This window comes from Pezoporus flaviventris, unplaced genomic scaffold (assembly GCF_033815535.1).
Source record: "Pezoporus flaviventris isolate CSIRO_AGI_PZ_B2104156 unplaced genomic scaffold, CSIRO_AGI_Pfla_v1 ptg000001l, whole genome shotgun sequence".
NCBI classification, from domain to species: domain Eukaryota; kingdom Metazoa; phylum Chordata; class Aves; order Psittaciformes; family Psittacidae; genus Pezoporus; species Pezoporus flaviventris.
This window is the reverse complement of record NW_026892549.1, coordinates 25,791,484-25,811,026: the sequence shown is the minus strand read 5'-3', so window position 1 is coordinate 25,811,026 and position 19,543 is coordinate 25,791,484. Positions and strand designations below refer to the sequence as shown.

Here is a 19,543-nt window from a genome sequence, read left to right as displayed (position 1 = left end):
GTAACCTTGCAAAAAAAAAAGGTGGAAGATGGTAAAACTCGATTTTTGTGAGGCTAGCAGATGTGTTCTGTCAAAATCTAGCTATGGTTGTTGTCTGCTGCCAAGGTTGAATACTTAACCTTTGCCATGTCCTAGAGCAGAAAAGGCAGAAAACAAGGCAAGATGTCACACTCTGGCAGCTATATTTCACAGCCTGTTCATGAGCCAGTTCTATTCTTCTGATGTAGCAGCCAGAGACGTACATGAGCTGAGATATGGGCATGTAATTGCTCAGGCCCTATCAAAGCTGATTGACAGCAGATGTTTGGGGCAAGCTGCTGGCGACCCTTCAAAAGAGCCAGCAGACACAGTAACCCTCAAACTGAAAGTACTAACTTCAACATATGTGACTCAAAGTTCTCTGCCCCACCTGGGTGGTGGGAATGTTTTTTCCAAGGACACTTAAGGCAGTTAAAGTAAACAAAGAGTGCGTGTAAGGCAAAGCACTATCCATTAATGCTTTTCTACTCCAAGTTCCTTATTTAAGAGTAAAACCTCCTCTGTTTTGTTGTAATATAAACAAATAAAGACATGGGCAGAGTTGAGGTTTGATCATTATGCCTTCATAGCTCTTAGCGTGGTTAACTTCAGGTACCATTATTTAACAGGTTTAGCACTTGTGGACAGCAGGCTTCCTAAGGAGCTACCCTGATGTTAAATGGGAATGAATGGCATAATGAACAATGGTTTAATACCAAGCAATCTAAAAAGGCCAAACTGTTGAAATGGAGTGGGAAACTTTGCTGTGGCTTGTTTTATTCGGGCATACTCTACTCCTTATCTTTAAAGTCCATATTTATTTAATCATGTTCCTTTCATCAATCAAAATTAACCAATGTTATTTCATTACCTACCCATACACAGACCTCCAACCAGCAAAGCCCTTAGATAGGTCTAACTCTCTGATATCAAACTCACTTTGCCCCTTTGTACAAGAAATCCATGTGATATTTTCCTACCATTAAAAATGCCAGAAAAAGAGAAGCCAGGTTTCCTTGGCTGGGTCTAATTAGAAACACTCAGAGATGCAGTGTTTCAACTGCACATACAAGCACTGTAGGGTGGAAAGGTTCTTTGTGAAAGCTAATTAAATGTTTGGTCATTGTGCTAAAACTTCCTTTGGGAGCATAAATTAATATCATTTACCACATCGCCTACTAAAAGCTGTAGTGAAGGCAACCAGTTCATTTCATATGAAGCACTAAACTGCCATTGGATGGCAACTGTCACTGCTAACCTAGAGCTTGAAACAGGCCTTGGAGGCAACAAATTCTGCATGTCAGCTAGTTGTGCCTGTAGGCACTGAGCATCCCTGGGATATACAGCTGCTGCTCCAGGGCCCCCAAAGCGAGCCAGAGTCCCTGCCACACAGCAGCAAATCTGTCACGCACCTCAAAACAGAGAGCAAAGAGCACAGACCTGGCTCACCTGCCTGAAACTTTATGTGCACATCAAAGCAAAGTCAAAACAGCACCTGAGCATGGGAAATGGGTAAAATAGTGCCCTGAAAACTGATGGCTGTGAACAGCATGATCTCATGCTCTGTGAAGAGCATGATCACAGGCACACCTACAGGTTGGGCAGAGAAGAGATTCAGAGCAGGTCGACAGAGAAGGACTTGGGGGTGCTGGTCAATGAGAAAATGAACATGAGCCAGCTTCAGTGTGCACTCGCAGCCCAGAAAGCCAACCGTATCCTGGGCTGCATCAAAAGGAGTGTGACCAGCAGGTCGAAGGAGGTGATCCTGCCCCTCTACTCTGCTCTTGTGAGACCTCACCTGGAGTATTGTGTGCAGTTCTGGTGTCCTCAACATACAAAGGACATGGAACTGTTGGAACAAGTCCAGAGGAGGGCCACGAGGATGATCAGGGGACTGGAGCAGCTCCCGTACGAAGACAGGCTGAGGAAGTTGGGGCTGTTCAGCCTGGAGAAGAGAAGGCTGTGTGGAAACCTCATAGCAGCCTTCCAGTATCTGAAGGGGGCCTATAAGGATGCTGGGGAGGGACTCTTCATTAGGGACTGTAGTGATAGGACAAGGGGTAACAGGTTGAAACTTAAATGGGGAAAGTTTATATTTGATATAAGGAGGAAATTCTTTCCTGTAACGGTGGTGAGCCACTGGAATGGGTTGCCCAGGGAGGTTGTGAATGCTCCATCCCTGGCAGCGTTCAAGGCCAGGTTGGACAGAGCCCTGGGTGAGATAGTTTAGTGTGAGGTGCCCCTGCCCATGGCAGGGGGGTTGGACTAGATGATCTTAAGGTCCTTTCCAATCCTAACTATTTTATGATTCTATGATTCTATGATTTGCACAGTCCAAGCCTGAAATAAGAGCTAAATTTTATCTTTAAGACACACCTTGACTGATAGATTGGGTCAGTTGGTTGTGTTGAAACACCATTTTTAGCCTTTTGCACAGCCATGAAGGATTAGAGAACTATGACTTCCAGCAGTCACTACAGCTGAGTTACCTGCCATCAAGACTCAACTAATGCCTAACCTGCACCCTTCAACTGGGACAAGTACAGTTGCCATAGCACCTGGAGTCTAAACTACACATAAATACATACCCTTGCTAAAATCAGGTGTGCTGATTCCCATTTTTCAGTGAGAATACAGCTCTGAAAAGCAAATCAGCATTTTGGGGAAAGGGAAAGAAGTGCCAAGATATTTTTGAAACTTGGCACAGAGGAATTGAAGTTTCTGAACTGAGGATGTTCTTCCAGCTTAAAATGTAAGGGGTTTAAAGAATGATGAAATTTGCATTCTTATCTTCATCCCTTTCACTTTCTCCAACCAGTTCTAGTCATATAAATACAGATTACACCTGTCAATGAGAGCCAGGAGTCTGAATATTTTATACAAAAGGCAGCAAATTAATTAGCCTTTCCTACAGTTAATCAGAAGCGAAATGTGCTGTCTTATGCCAAGGCTTACCTTGGTTGAAATCTCACGACTGCTTCCTGGCATCTTAAAGCTACATTCTGTGCATAGTCATTAGCTGAGGATCCAGCCTTCCCCTGCCACTCTGGGAGGCCTGGCAATGCACTTTCCAGCTCCTGCACAAAGAAAAGAAATGTTGAATGCCCTGTCAGCACTAATCAGGCTTAGCTGAATATTTTGTTTTAAGAAAAAAAGAGCTCCATGAGACCAGGTGCTGATTGTGTTTCTCTCTTATTTTTTTGGTAATTATCTAGAAACAACTGGAAAATACAGACTAGAAAAGGTTCTAAACAGAGTAGTATCTTCTTTCACTGTAAAACATTTTATGAAACCAAAGCAGACTGTAACCCATTTTCTGTTTATTAGTTAGATAAGAGATGTCAGCTTCTGAGCTAAGAGGTACTAGACACAGAATTTAACATTGTTTTGCTTATATATACACTCACATTTAATTTGAAATTATTTACTCATATGTCAGTAATATTTTATTACTTGGCCACTATCAGAAAAATTTTGGCTGACAAAAGCAAATGAAATTCTCTTAAGTAAGATTTGCAAGATTTAACCAGTTTCCTTTTTAATTTTGCTCTTTCCCTTCCCTAGCATATGCATAGCTTTATGAATAGAGCATTACTGCAGAAGGAGTGAAAGGCAGGGAGGAAAAAAGAAATCACTTTAACCAACCTGCCACAGAAAATAAAAAAGCCAATTTATTCCAACAAATTGAGGGAGTAGGAAGTAGAAAACTATGCATTTTACTTGAAGCTTTTGAAAACCAGTTGCATGGCTGTGACAAGACATGTTCAGCTCACCTTAATTTCTTTACCTATAAAGTGGGTTATAATATTTCCCTTGCATTCAAAGAGGTAAGTTAATGAAGTTCTTTGAAAATGCTATAATAAAAGTGTGACTTCTTCCTACGTCTTTATTAGCTTTTATCATCCAGTATTTTATTCTAATAGTTTATAAAATTAACATACAACATGCTTTGCAAAACAAAAATGGAGGTCAGAAGTTTGGATAGGACTGTTCGAATGGGAACATGGAGGGCTAAGGTCATTCTACATTTAGATATGCTTAGTTTTAGACGTTGACAGCAAAAGCTGTTAATACAGTTTATAAGAAAATTTTGGGTGCTATGTAATGAGTGAAACAAGCGCATTTCAAATTAAGCAACTGTTTCTTATGGCTGAAGATTTAGTGTTGTACTATTTAAGCAAAGTCAGTCCAGCTAAGGTGCAAAACCAAACCTGCATTACAGTAGTAAACTTTCTTCAGCAGAAGCATCTTCTGCAACATATAACCCTCTCCAATATCAGAAGAGAGGACATGGCAATACAAGATGCTTTCCGCTAGATGGAAAGCTGAGGACAAGAATATATGCTGGTCATAAGTGCTCACTTGCAGGCTTGATGTTTGAGGACATAGGTGGGTTTTGCTTTGGTGTTTGTTTTTTTTTTCATTTTCTTTACTTCTTTCCCTTTGTTGTTGCTCATCAGCAATGTGATTAAGGTAATCTCTAAGGGAACACCCTTGAAGTCTCTGTTTCTTGAGAGCAATGAAATCCATTCCTCATGTGTCAAAGGCATTCAACAGTATAGTGCTGTCTTGTATTTTACTTTCTTCTTAACTATGGAGTGAAGCTTGTACAACGAGGTTGCATCTGGTAAGAAGTCTGTGAAGAAGGAAATCTCCAACAAGTCTTAGTGCTGCATAATCACTGATACTTGCCATGATACCTGCTTTATATACTAAATAATATGTGGGTTAAAAAGCAGACAAAAATTAAAGCTTCTGCTTCACAAGCTATCTTTTTTTAATCTATTTCCCTCAAAAAAGCCACAGCATGTCATAACCCATCTCTGTCAGAGCATCTGAATTATAGTACAGGCATACAAACTTTTGTTGTGTTTATGGAGTAGCTTCATCTGCTCTTGGACTCCAGAAAGTGCCTTGAATCCTTTATATGCTTTATGCAAAACACAAACACTTCCATCTCTCTTCAAATGCAAGGACCATGCAAACATTGTACTGGCATTTTGGACCCCAGCCCTGGCATACCTCATGGCGCTGTGTCAGTTAGAAAATAGCCAGAACTGAAGTCCTCAGCAGAAGTGCCTCCTACCCCTCCTGAAAATGCCAGTTCATACAAGAAAATAACTAGGTACAGTGAATGGACAGTGAATTGAGCAGATTTAATCCATGATGGAGGTCCTGTTTAGACATAAACAGAGTGTAACTAAAAACTGAAGTGGAACTTGCAGACTGCCTGACATTTACGTGTTTATGTAGCTAATGCGTTACCATCAGCTCTGTGGTTTTTAATTTGAAATCCGTGCAATTTGCCCACATAATTTATACTCAAAATACAATATTTCACACAGCAGTTTTCAACATTCCTGTCCTGGCACTGATTGTCAAGCCACTATTTAATTTTATAGTCATTTACCTTAATAATAAAACTGAATTTTTGCAGTCTCTACCTGCTAGCTAGCATGTTTAGTGTCATTTTATAAGTATGTCTCAGTATCAATAAGGAATTTGAGGATGACTCATTTAATAATCTATATTTATGACTGCATCAAAGGTGAGTGAGGATTAGGTAAGGAAAGCAGACTTTCCATTCCTAACCACCTGTTCTTACACTGACTGTCTGGTGTATGTTCTGAGCATATGCTTTCTCACCCCCTGAAGCCAAATAAATCCTAATTAATTTGGTTTCCTATAGATTAACATTGCAGAATTGCTAAAGAAGTTCATGAAACCATAGGAAAGATTAAACTAAGTAGCTGGAGTACAGAGGTGTAATCACATTCCAGCAGCCTGCCTCTCTTTCCATACTTTGGAAAGGCTCCAACTGCCCCCCATACCCAGCTCCTGCCCCCGAATAAATAGCTCTAGTGACATTTTATCAGCCTATGAGTGGTCAAGTGAAGTTATTTGGTACTGCACTTTTATTAAACTTGATCCTCTTAATTATCTGTAGATGTAGTAACCTTTTCTTCATTAAGACCTAGGTTACATGACCACAATACTACAACTGTGTCCAAAAAAATCAGGGGTACAGGAATCACACTTCAGCAGGCTGTGAAGCATAAAATCCCCAAGACAGCCATCTCTTGTCTACTTGAGCACAGCGGACTGTTCACTCCCACTGACCTTTCTACAACGGAAACCCCTTGAATTCTCACCAGTAGAAAGGCATGCAAAATTGGCTCCCATACAAATCGACTTTAATCCTTTCAACACACATAGCAAACTTATTTATTTCACAATAACCCACTGATTTTAAATGGAGAATTTTCTGAAAAAGCAACTCGTGGGCTTATAACACATAGGAGCAAATAGCAAATATTTCCTTGGCTTATCAGAACAATGCCTTTGAAAGAGATACTGTCAGTGCAATATTGTCACTGATGCTTCAGAGAAGTCAGATTGGGGAATTGAGGAGACTGTTGAAAGAGTGCTCTATCAATAAACTCAGGAAAATGAGGATGAAGTTTGAACACGATACGCAGTGCATCATGCTTTTTTTTTCTTAAGTGCATGTACTCAGATATTGCTGTTTGTCAGCTCAACCTCAGCTGCTTCTAAGTACATCGCCTGTTTCACTGAGTGACTTGGTGGCAAGGTGTTTCACAAAAAGAATTTATATGGAGTTGCACAGTATTTCAAAGCATCAGCCTGGCTCACTTTTCCAGGTAATAACAACCTGCCATGTACATATGTAACTGTAGGGACTAATGAATTGTAAATAAACTGATTCTTTCTATCTATCTAGCAGCTACTAGAAACAACACAGGAGCACCTTGCTTTCAGTTTCAAAATGGAGAGAAGCAATTGCTACCAGTTCACAACTAGGGCTGCTAACATAGACAGCTGTAATAGCGTTTGGGAGGTCATAACATACTGAAGATCCCAATGAGAATCCACATACAGAAACAAACCCTTTGCAGAAGTCTTCTGCAAGCAGAGCCTTGTTTTCATGGGTGTTGCAACCAAAGCCAGGAGCCAGGTGCTGGCTTCTTTAAGAAGAAAAGCCGTTGTGGTAGCTGAAGATGCAGAAAGGCAAGCACTCAGGGTCAAGGAGCATGCACACCCTTACTAATGAATATGAAGGCTGTGCAAAATGAAAGGCTTTGTAGATGTGTTCTCCAAAACAGCTTCCTTCTGCAAACTATTCCAAGAGGCAAGCTCTTTCCTCTACAGCAAGCACAACTGAAATCAGGGTGGATACAAGATACCTATCGAAAAGTCTTTCAGTACTAGGATACAATTCCTTGTAGGAACGACTGGAGTTCCTATTATGGAGCAATGTTCGCTTTGTGTTTGTGTTGTATATTATACTCAAAGCTCTACATGAGCTCTCATCCCTCAAGTGAGATGAAATGGTACCTAAACATCTCACCTCTTCCAGTATGCCAGAAATGGGAGCAATGAGTTCTGTAGGGTCCCAGGACCACTTTGGTCTTTCCTAATTCAGGCCTTTGAGTCATGTGAAAATTATCTGCCTGACACTGTTTTTACTTCCAGAGGCTGCACATCTAAGTTTCACTGGTATGTTATGGCAGTCTAATTATATGCTTAAAAAGTTTCCCATGAAAGAATATCAACATTTTCAGTTAACCACTTCAAGCCACATAAAATACTATAGAGCAGTAAATCTGTGCTGTTAGCTTTCATTGGATGAAAGATATATGCATGGCATATGCAGGGAACAGGCAGACAGACTCAGAAGTGGTTGAAAGAGCAACAGATGATCTATGATACATCCCTGTTCATGACTTCTTCATGACTCTTCTTCCTGATATGCCTCCACTTGCCCTTTACATGGCAAAATTTCCTCATTTTTCTTATCTGCCGATAAACATGCACATCTTGCCTCCCTGCAGCCTCAATAATATTTCCTAGTAAAGCAATACAGTTGCAAAAGATCAGAAGTTAGCACTTCACCTCAGGGGTGAACTCCAGAAAAGCATGCAAGAAGAGTAGGACAAGACCTGACATTAATACTCTAAAAGAGACCGTGATAATACCATTTGGATGCCATTTGCTTTTACTTTTTCTTCTGGAATTCAAAAGGTTATTCCTCACTTACAGGGTAAAACATGCCATCCAAAATTATGAATTCCCTAAGTTTGAAAAACTGAACCAAAATAGTTCCTGGTCTATGATGGGTTCAAAGCATTTTAGAAAGCGCTCTGCAAATTTCTAACCACAAACAAGAAAAGAGAGACAGTAAATGACCAAATAATTATGCATCAAAGAAGAGATGTAAATGCAAACATCTGTATTTAACAATGTCAGGTCTTGTGCCAAATACAGTCCAACAATCCACCAACACATTAACATCAACTCTCTTGGTTATGAAAATATTTCCAGCTGAGGGATTAAACCTGGACCAGAACTCTAGCCCTTAGACCTCACATAAGACATGACTTGGGAAGCACCAGAGAGAATAGAGGCACTTCCAGCAACTGCTGGGAAGTCGTAACTCTGGAGTCTACACAGCAATGTACCACCACAGACAGCAGCAGAAGCTTCTTCATTTCTAGTCTTCTTTTATAGCCTTTAGAAAAGTTACAATTCTGCTCCCCTCAGCTCAACCTGGGAAGCCTGTGGGAAAGAGTGCTGGTACCAAAATCTCCACTGGAATAGATTATTATTTTAAAATTAAAAACAAACAAACAAAGCAAACCACAAACAAACAAAACCAGAAAGTCAGATAAAGTATGAAAACTCTTTGTTGGCAGCCAAAATACCAGTGTAAGAGATCCTCAGTGAAATAAACAAAACAGAAAAAGCCTTGTCAAAAACCGAGGGTAGATTACTGTGGGATCTCAGTTACATCACGGATTACCAGGGAGTCCCACTTTGCATTTCAAAAAGTGTATTTGCTCAGACACTGTGGCATAAACCTACCCTTGATAAGTTTAGTTCTTTACCTGACTTTCCTCATGGCTTTTTCCATTTTCTAGCTTTGCAATGGGCTTAGGTTTTCTCAGCTTCAAGTTACCCATTTCAGGCTTTAGAGCATAGTCAATTACAGCCTGCTGCTTGTGATGCTGAGTATCTTGCAAAGGCAGCTGCCTTTCTTCTAAGACAGCAGTGTTGTCCGGATAGTTTTCTTTGTTATCATCATCTCTGTAAGAAAATAAAATTGAAATGTATCAGGTAGGACTTCAGACACCTGTCAAAACATTATGAAGGAAAAACAGCTATAAGTTCTTAACTCTTCATGGCATTTTAATTTTACCAATTTGAGTAGTCTACACCTCAAACACTGCATATGTTAGTAACATGCACCTGAGAGGCTACTGTTTACTGTAAAATCACAAGTTAAACTACTGTTAGTATTATTACACATTCAACTGTGGAGCCATTTAAATAAGACTAGTTTTAAAGGCACTTTCTGGTTTCAGCCCTATAGTTCATATACCCCAAATAAAACCTGAAACTGTCTTTTTCATGCAGGAGACCTTTCCCCATCTGGGTTATAATGTCACAAAAATGTCATCACATCCAGTAATTCCTCCCCATTTATAGAGTCTCACTTCCCTTCTGACAGTCTGACAGTCTGCTTTTGAGGGCTTTTGGACAAAGTGAGGGAGGCAGGCATATGAAGTAGGGTTTGGACAGCCAGAGGTGTGTTTGGGTGGAAGGGACAAGCGTCATGTACTCCCAGTTTGGAGCAAAGGTCCTCCTGTGTAACAGCACATATGGTGGTTTAAACAGACACTGTTGCTCATGGATGCTCAGGTAATCACTGAATCTGATATTTTCAATCTCCGCCTAGCCTACAGACCTAGCCATCAATCTGCAGCCTGTTCTAAGACCCTGCTAGCCTTATCCACACCCTGTCAATCCACACTTAGACTGGTGTAATGCCTTTCACTGGGAGCATTGCCCTGGTACCATTAAGAAAGCTACCGCAACGCACAATGCAATGCTGCCTGCTTAGTTGGCAGGGTGAGCAGATTGGCATTACTGCTCCCTGGCTGTTGCACAGTTTGCAGGTGAAATTCCAGATGTCAGTTTCAGCTGGTAAAATCCTAATGTTTAGCTGAGAGACGACCTCTCTCCTGGTGTGGAACTTCCATAACTGAGGGGTTCAAGAACTATTGATTTAATGCCCCTGAGATTTTTTTTTAGCAAGCATAACTTGTTAATTCGATGGTTTTTCCTAAGGATTCTGAGCTGCCAAACTCACTTTCCATCTGTGGCCCATCAGCATCCAGATGGATGTTTGCAGGGTGCCTATGAGTTAAACACCATTGCTGCCCAAGCCTTATGCAAGTGTGCTCAAAAGACAGTTGTTATAGTTACAGGGTAGGGTGCTTTATATCCTAGGGCATTTCAACAATGTGCAGAAGTGTTGCTAATTTTAAGGTAACATCTGATTTAAAGCTTTAAATTCTTTCTGAAAGGTTAAGTTGCATCCTATAACAATCAACATAAACTAACATAGCCATGAGAAATACATGCCTCAAGAATACTTCAGTTGAATTACAATTTGAATTATGTTTTTTTCACAGAGATACTCATCAATGAGTGTATCAGCATATCCTTATAGAGTTGCAAAACTCCACGTACTAGTACTTTGTACTAGCTGCTATACAGTAAAATTAGCATCAGTGGTGCATCTGAACGGAAGCAATTTGATGTGAAGTTAAGAACACAGACCATAATAAATTTACTTACATAATAACAACTTAATATCTTTTACACAAAAGTATACAAGACAAATATGCATTTCCCAGAAATACTAATAGCCTTAGCAGTTAATACCCTAGGAATTCTGCATTCCCTTAAGAATAACAGTTTCTTTCTAATGGTTTACAGAAGCATTCTGACAGCTTTATTTGTTGCCAGTGATTTCAGACAAAATTTGCAGTAGAATACCTGGGGCTGGAACTGCCTGCTTGATCTTGATGTACAGAGTCGGAATCGCCGTCACACCTTGAAAATGGAGAGAAGATAATTGATGATTTTCTGCCAGCTGCAGAAATTTAGCTTTTAATAACGTGACAATGCAGCTCAAAGCATAAACACATTTCTCCTTCTCTCACATTAGCCATTGTCATTTAATTCCATAGCTGCTCCATGATAGTCTAAATCTCAGAGGAAGAAAAGGATGTGAGATTTGAAGTGTACATGATTTGGTATGTCATCTTCAGCCAGATGGAAATAATGATGAAGAAGAATTCAAATGTTACATAAAAAATACAGGAAACTTACTGTGTTTTAATTGCTTATATGTGCTTCACATTAAAAAAAAAAAATAGAAACAAGTAGCAAAGGGTGTTTTTCTCCAAGACTCTCAAAAATATTAACTATATTAGAGCAGTCATTCTTTGTACAGCAGGAAAATAAATCCCCAAATACATTAGAAAGTCTTAAAAAGTGAAGTAGCAGATTTTTTTTAAGATACAAGAAGAATCATAATCAATTACATCCCCTATGTTAAAAACATAAGGCTGCCTAATCAAAAAAGAAATCTGGATAAATATGCTAACCACTCAGTGCTGAACACTATATTGTGTAGATTGGCTAAACTTTGTAGAATAACTGCAAAGGCTATGAGCAGTCTTTCCTCAAATAATATACATGCATATGTTTACATACACTTCTAAAATTAGGCATACATCCTTTCAAGGTATTATTTGGGGGCAAAAGTTGGGGTCCTCCTGTCACCCCTATGTTCATACTCACAGAGTACAGACACTAAGCAGGCCTGGATCACTTGAAGTTTCCTGGCAGAGGAATCTCTTCATTATGGGGGAAGCAGCCTGTACTTCCGCTGACTTGTTAAATTTTCAGAAGAGCTTAAGGACAGAGCACATTGAGTGATAACAGCTCTGTGCTGCAATTTGATAGCAAGGTTTTAAATATATTCCTCTTTCCCACCAGTCCTCTGCTAGTATCTTTATCAAAAGCCAGACTGCAGCAGAAAGTATTTAAAGGGACACTCAAGTGTTTACACTTCCTGAATACATCAGCATACGGATGAAAGCATTTGCTGCTCACAACTGGAACACATAAATACAGTTGCATATCCCCCCTAATCACACAATATTCCTTCAGTGAGTGCAATTTTCCCCACAAGGCAAAGTGGGGTGACAGATGGAAGACAGAGGCTGATGTACAAAATGAATAAATTCACTGTAGAAATCTAGTTGCCTTTACCTCCAAGATGCCAGTCACACCTTCCCTTCTGGTCTATCACTAATTACCTTATGAACACCAGCAAGGTATAAGGATAGGACATACTGGGGGTATGAAGAAGGAAGCCCAAAGACTCCCCAAAGGGACAACCTCTCTGTCCTGTATGTGCCACAGGAAGAGGAGGTAGGAGGAAGCAGCTCTGCTACCAATTTCATCCACCTCCTTCTCTCACCAATCACCACACTTGGCAATCTTCAGTCCTGAAAGACCAGTCTGGTAACTGGGAACGCTCACTGGAGGGACAATAGATGATTGAGCACAAGTCTATCAGCCAAGTCTATGTGCACATACTTATGTGCACGCTCCCTAATTTGGGAAAGTTCCCTGGGGGTTGATTTCCCTAAACTGACTGTCATAAGGTGATCTTGAAGAAGTAGAGATCCTAACTTAGCATCCATCAACTGATTAAAGTCGTAAAGCAAGACAGAACTTATAAACAACACAAGTGAGCATGACAAAATGTATTTGAATAACCAGATAGCACTAGATAAGAAAGATAAGCAATAATGAATCAGAGAAGACTGTGGCCATCATGTAATAAAAGATTGCAAGGAAGTTCAGAAGCAACACACTGAAATTGTTAACAGAAATTTTTCTCCTCATAAAAATAAATACTAACCAAGACAGCTTATTCACACAGACTGTGCTTGAGGCTAAGACCATAGCAGGACCTTTAAAAAGACAAATTCCTGATATAATGCATATATCCATTACTAAAGCACAGTGTTTTTACCTTGGCTTCTTTAAGAAATGTAATTTACATGTTCATGCCACGTGTCTGCACATATCAACACAGACATGCACGCATACTTCTCACCAGCAACTTGTAAATCTTGTTGTCCAACTTTAGCTATATTTAACAGATAAAGGGATAGGCAAGAGTTTGATCAGTTTTGAACAGCTTGTGGCTACATGAGAGTTCTCACCAATCCAAAAACTATAGCAGCATCTCACGCATTCCTAAAACATCTGACAACATGCCAGAACTGCCTCAAGATATAAATCCATATGGGCTGAAGATTACATTGAGCAGGAAGCATGTCTTCTGACCAAAACAGTGATGTGAATCATTTTCCTTCAGTGGCCAATCTACCTACTGATTGATGGATATGTCTCTCAGAAGTAAGGACATCCTCTCAGCAGTAAATACATCTCATGTCATGAGCCAGTCAGGTCAGAAATGGGATCCCAGTCTAAATGGACTGCTGCTCATACTTTTTATAGTACTGCCTCTTATGATTCTTCCAAGGATTTCTGGTTTAACAGGATTAACTTTTTTAACTTTCTTCCATTTTCACCTTTCCATAGGAGCCATTTCAGTACCACTTGAAAACTGCTCCCTTTTGCTGACCTGACCTTTAAGATGTTCACATGAACTACTCAACCAGGCTGCACCCATGGCTTGCTTAGCAGCCCCAGGCACTCGCATTGTCTGGAGAAATGTTCCTGAAAGTATTGTATCACCGATTTTATACCATTCAGGAGCATTTGATTTTGAATTCACCACAAACAGAGACAGAAAATGTTAAACAAGGATGTCTAAAGTTGCATGGCAAGCTCTCTATTCTGCTAAACAAAAGTAACCTATTTTTAGATCTGACCAGCACAAGCAACTAGAGCTGAAATCAGTAAGAACTGCAGCTCTTAAAAACAGGCTGGGAGGAGGGGTTTGTGGGATGGAAGGAGGCTCTAAACAAGAATTAGAGAAGTCAACTCTGGAAACCAAGTTTATTTATTTGTACAACACATTTCAGATGTCATTGCTCACTTGCTTTATTTTCTAAAAACATGTTTCTACTTCCGTGTTTGTAAAGATAAGATTAAAAATCAAAGCCTCTGAAACAAAACCGAAAGCAGCTTAAATGAGGGAGATTCATCCTTCAGGCAATGCCTGGCCCAGTCTCGGCTCTGCCATGCTGCTGCCTTGCGGCGCATCAGGGCACAACACAGCACTGTCTGCACCCTTCTGCCCTTTCCCCAGGGGCAGTGCTGACACTATGCAGACAACTTTCATGCCAACCTGGCCCTTGCCATAATGGTCACACATAGTACTACAGAGAAAGGCATCACCTTAAGGTCCCAGAAACCTTAAGGGTGAGGCTAGCACAGGGACTGCTCCAAGGAAATCTCTGTGGGAAACAATGGATGCACTCAGGGAGAGAGAAAAGGGAAAGAGAAAAAAAAAAAGTTAATGAAAACTGTACTATCTGTAATGTGGTTATTCTTTTGCGAAGGGGGAGCATCCCAGAATTTTAGAGACTTAACTAATAGGGACATGAGAAAATAATTTATTTAAGAAATTTCTTAATAATTTATTATCTTTTGTTAAATCTTCCCATATCTGCCACAGTCACACAGAAAGTCTGACTAAGTTAATATGTTAAATAAAGCAAGACATTGTAAACAAGCACAACAATGTAAGAGAGGGAAATTCCTTGAATCCCTATGAAATGTTACTTTCCCTGTAGGGATTTTAGCAACACTTTGGGATGGCTCAAACAATTACAATGCGGCCTGCTTTCAGAATGTATCCTGTCCCCACAACTCTTAGGAAAACAGCTCACTGCCCAGCTAGTGTGTTTTGAATTTTGAGTAATTTTCCAGTGCAAAACTCACCTAATACACAAATAAATCTATAAATCATTTCCTTCCTGAGAAACTGCTTGGCACATTACTGCTGAAGAATATTCCCAAGAAGCTTTTGAAACAATCAAAAGCATGTAAGGTAATAACATAGAGAACACCAAAACTGAAGTGGTTTAGACTGAAATAAAACAAAGATGATTTCATTGGTAATAGTTCCTTAAAACCTTTGCCTTTCTAACTTCTTAATGTTCTCTCTTGTCCTGCTGTCTCTTTAAGACAGAAAAAAAAACAAAAACAACACATTTATGTATTGTTATGCTCATTATATATATGAAAGGGCTTTTAATGAGTTTATGGAATTGATTATAAAGAGATGACATATTTGGTACTTGGTATGTCTAAATAATATACAAGGGTTTTTTTCACAATATTTGCAATTTTTTTTTTCTAATAATGCTTGCAGGAAGTACAGACCATGTGTTCTTAGAAAACTGACATACTTGGGTTTGTCAAGTACCATAAATAAACAATATTTTCACGGAAGTTTTATCCTTCACTGAAAATCATGCATTTAAACACGTGTGATGTGCAGCAAACATACATTCTCCCAGAAAAATATTTCACTGGTAAATGGTCACAGAGCATGTAAAGGCAGCTGTTTCATGCAATCTTTCCCATACAGTTAATAATATACTTAGATAACAGAAGACTGAATTAAAATATATGGAAGATAGCTCTGTAATTCTACATACTACTTACAATTATTCTCTACAGCAATTAAACTCATCATTCTTATTTAGAAATAAGGACATCTTTAAAGTGTTCACTTACTCTGCTAAAGCTGTTGAGTTGAAGGATTTATCCTGAATGCTAAAACAGAAACAAGAAAACATCAGATAAGTCAGCAAGGCAGGCAGGCTCCCTGAATCCTCCTCAGTTGTAGGAGCACATGCACAAACATGGCATTGCAAGGCAAGCCTCTGTGTGTTAGCTCTACATGCACGACTGTACCTTCGGCTGCTCTGCACATGCTCATAATCAAGGAACCATAGGGATTATCCTACAACACTCACAAAGCCCATCCAGCAGCGCTTTGAATTACTACAGGGATCCAGGTAGTCTGTGAGGCTCAGAAAGGGATCATATTCTTCCATAACTGTAACAGTGCTGCTAATAAAGGCTTGGGTTAACAAACAAGTGTCTGCCATTCCATCCTTTAAACATTTGTTCTATGCAATTAGCTCAAACACAGTTGTTTTTATTACTTAAATAGGGTTGCTCAGCTAAGATCTCTGGAGGTTTTTTCTTCTTGTTTAGTGGTCCCTTACACACTCAGCGCATGGACAAACCCCAGGGGAAAAAATAATCTGGCAGAAAGGATAGTAAAAGGTTATTAAGCTAGCAGCAAGCAATAGGTGAAACCATTCCTGTGAAAGGCATAGGCTGACGTGCTCCTGTCACAAAATATTTCAGACCTTATGAAATACATTCAGTAGGGGTCAACTCAGGATACCTTAAACTGAAGGTTTAGAGGCAGCTGTGGAATCCCCCCTTAAACACCACCTCTCAAATACAGTAAATAAATTCACTGTTAGATCATCCTGAAATTTTATAGCAGCAGGTATAGCAGCAGGAAGAAAAAAAAAAGGAAAAAAAAAAAGAGAAAAAAGAAAGAAAGAAAAGAAAAGATAATATCTCATTGCTACAGATTTATTTTTTTTTGCTTGGGTGGGGAAGGAGAAGGCAGTGGAGACATCATCTGATGAGCTTTGCTGTTTGTGACAATGACAACAGCACCAAGCAGAGCAAGGGTACAGAGGAGTGCAGCGTCCTCCCTGCAGCAGCTTGTGCCACTGCCTGGTGTTGACACTCATAACCGGCAGCAGCAGCCAGGAGCCACAGCTGTGACAATTTCCCTTCCTTCACCAGCAGCGCTAACAGTGTATCTTATCTTCATCTCTTCCCAGCCTTCCTACCTGCTTGCACATACTATTTAGCTCTTTTCTTTGCCGTATTTGCATATATACCACAATTTATACAGTAGCACAAATTACCTGGGGTTTGGAGTATCACAGAGAGCGTATAGGGATTTCTGCCCTAGAGATCAGCAGGTTTCGTGAGAGAAGGGTGAAAAGCTAAATTTAATGGTTAGCATATTAATCCTACCTTAGGCCTAAAATTTCCATTCTTTTTCTCCTCCTATTTCCAGGTTTTTGGGTCTGAGCATACAAATATGATTTTTTGTTTGTTTGTTTTAATATTTGCAGTAGAGCACCTGAACAAAAGATACACTTCTAGCTGTTGTGGCAATCAAAACCACAATTTACATGCTAAAAAAGTAGATGACCACTAAAAAAACCCGATATTATTTTAAATAAATATATTCCAGAATACTTAAGTGCTTGGCCTTTTTTTTTAATGCTTAGGCTAGGATTACAGCTATCATTTCAGGTGTGTAATGGAGGAATCACAAATTTTTAATCACAAAATCACATTGATAAACATCATAGCTTGGTTAGAGCAGAGCGTAAAGAGATTGTGCGTTTATCCACTCTTCCCTACATATACCCCACAGGAAAGGAAGCTAACACAAAATGCTCTTGTAAACATGTAGTACTGTAAAACATCACACTTCAACATACTGCTGCTTTGTTGTATCATCGAAAGACAATTTTTCTGCTAAAAAACCTTCCAATTTTATACCCAGTTTTGTTCTTACCCTCTTTTGCTAAATGTTGATCAAGCCAACATAAATATCACATGACAGTTCTCAGCTGACAACAAAAATCTTGGAGAGCTCCAAAGCAAATATCTACATATATTTTGGGGATATCAGAATTCAGGAACACATTGCTCTTCTTCTGAAAATTTGACTAATATATTTCCTATTTACGGCTGACAATAGGTTGGCATCAAAATTCTATCCTTTGGTTTGTGTCATCAAGAAAATTACTGCTAAGACAGGAGAAAGATTAAAATAGGAATCAGCCTCCAGCTCAGTTTTGCACATAGTAGAGACACATGCTCGACATAAATGATGTTCATAAGTTCAGAACAGCATTAGTTGGCACTATAAGCACATGCCAAGCAATGAATGCATTACAGAGACGATATGGTCTAGTTGCAGAATACTGCAAAAGAGAGAGGTAAGTGAGACAGAAGCAGGCAGTAGTTCTAGCTTCAGGAGAACAGGAGACAGTGCAATAATCAAGATCAAAAGGTCAGAAAAAAAGGAGGAACAGTAAAGGTTGCCAAGCTATAGTTGTCTAAATGGTCACAAACACACACCCCGCACCACTGCAGAAACAGTGGCAGCTTGGTTTCACCTGCAGAACAGAACCTTTGCCTCAATTTCCAGAATTTGCTCATCTCTGTAAATTTTCTCTGTGTTTTCTTAGGGGCATTTCTGACTCAGGTAAATGATGAGGCCTTTCAGCCATAAAGATGAAATAATGAAGAATTTCTATTAGGAAATAAACTGTATGTTTAGAGGGAGTAATACATATTTAAAAAGAGCTCTAAACTCTCTGAGGCTCTGGAAAAGTTAGTATTTCTGTACTTAATATCCACTATCTAATGACAAGCTCAGTGCAATCCTACAGGGTATGATTAGCATTTATTGCAAGACTATTTTCTTTATTATTATTTGTTATTCCACAGAGCCCAAAGAGCTTGTGCTGAAATTGCTGCATCAGAGGCAATTACATTTTGCATTATGGTTAGGCCATACAAGGGATCTGCACAAGATGTTGTGGAGGGACACAAGAGATGCGGTATGACACGCTGTGCATGACAAGGAGCCCAAGGCAACTCTCACAGCTCTGGGAAGAAGTTACTCATGTTCCACTACCTAAATAAAGGGAAAGTTGGAATGATCTCCCCTCCTACTGACTCGCTGGATGAAGTCAAGTCATCCCTGCCAGAACCAGCTGAGCTCAGAGATTCATTAAAGCATTGAGCAAATCTGTTTGCCTTGAAGTATGTGTGTTCTTGCCAAGTAGCAATACCTGAAGTGCTCCCCCTCAAATTGTACCAACAAGGAGATGCACTCACTCCTACCTGTATGCAGACACAGCATGTGCTTTCATGGATAAAATACATTCAACTCCACCAAAGAGCAGATTAAATATGCTTGCCTGTCAGGTCACACTGCTACTTCTGAGGTCATGCTTGTGGCAGAACACTTCTATTTAAGCAGAAAACAAACTGAGGGATTGTTTTGCCTTCAGCAAGTCCATTCCCTTCCAGTACACAGGGCTTTCTTATGGGCTGAGTGGGGATCATTCTGCAGCAAAATGGTAGCTGTCTGGATCGCTCCAGTGCCTTGCCGTTTCTTCAGAAGTGATTCTGCAGATACTTCTGCTATTTTCCAATCAGTAAGGCATAAACCAGGGAGCTGCCATGTGAGAGAGAAGTCACATGCCTCTTTCCTGTAGTGACAAATACTGAATGCTACACTGCAGCTCAAAATATTCATGTGTTCGTTCACTTGCTTTCTTGACATGCAGTCTGCCTTTTTATGGCTAACATTCTCAGAGACATCAGAAAATATCTTAAGACAAATGAAACTAAAATACAGCAATTACATGTAGAGGCCGGTTGGTGAGAACTCAGTACAGTTTCTGTATCTTTGATTTTCTCAGTGACCTAATTAGGACATCATCTGAGTGAATGGACCCAGGGGAAAAAGCATTCAGCTGATCTTGCTGTGTATCTTAAAATGCACAGACACGCTCATGCAGGAAAAACTCCA

The 19,543-nt window shown here is 39.8% G+C and overlaps 1 protein-coding gene across 5 annotated transcripts in view; it reads right to left on the bottom strand.

Moving 5' to 3' along the window:
- FAM13C (family with sequence similarity 13 member C) overlaps window positions 1–15,783 on the bottom strand; it is a 54,262-nt gene extending 38,479 nt beyond the window's left edge. The window contains exons 1-4 of one of the 5 annotated variants that reach the window (XM_061449161.1): window positions 15,622–15,783; window positions 10,882–10,938; window positions 8,925–9,123; window positions 2,974–3,095 (exon numbers count right to left, since the gene is read on the bottom strand). In XM_061449161.1, coding sequence (XP_061305145.1) covers window positions 2,974–3,095; window positions 8,925–9,123; window positions 10,882–10,938; window positions 15,622–15,683 — 440 coding nt within the window. In that variant the 5' untranslated portion in view covers window positions 15,684–15,783. Of the gene's footprint in view, window positions 1–2,973; window positions 3,096–8,924; window positions 9,124–10,881; window positions 10,939–11,691; window positions 12,219–12,965; window positions 13,055–15,621 lie in introns of those variants that run through there. The other 4 variants (XM_061449119.1, XM_061449140.1, XM_061449129.1 and 1 more) reach the window with 4 other exon arrangements.
- Window positions 15,784–19,543: the final 3,760 nt, after the last annotated feature.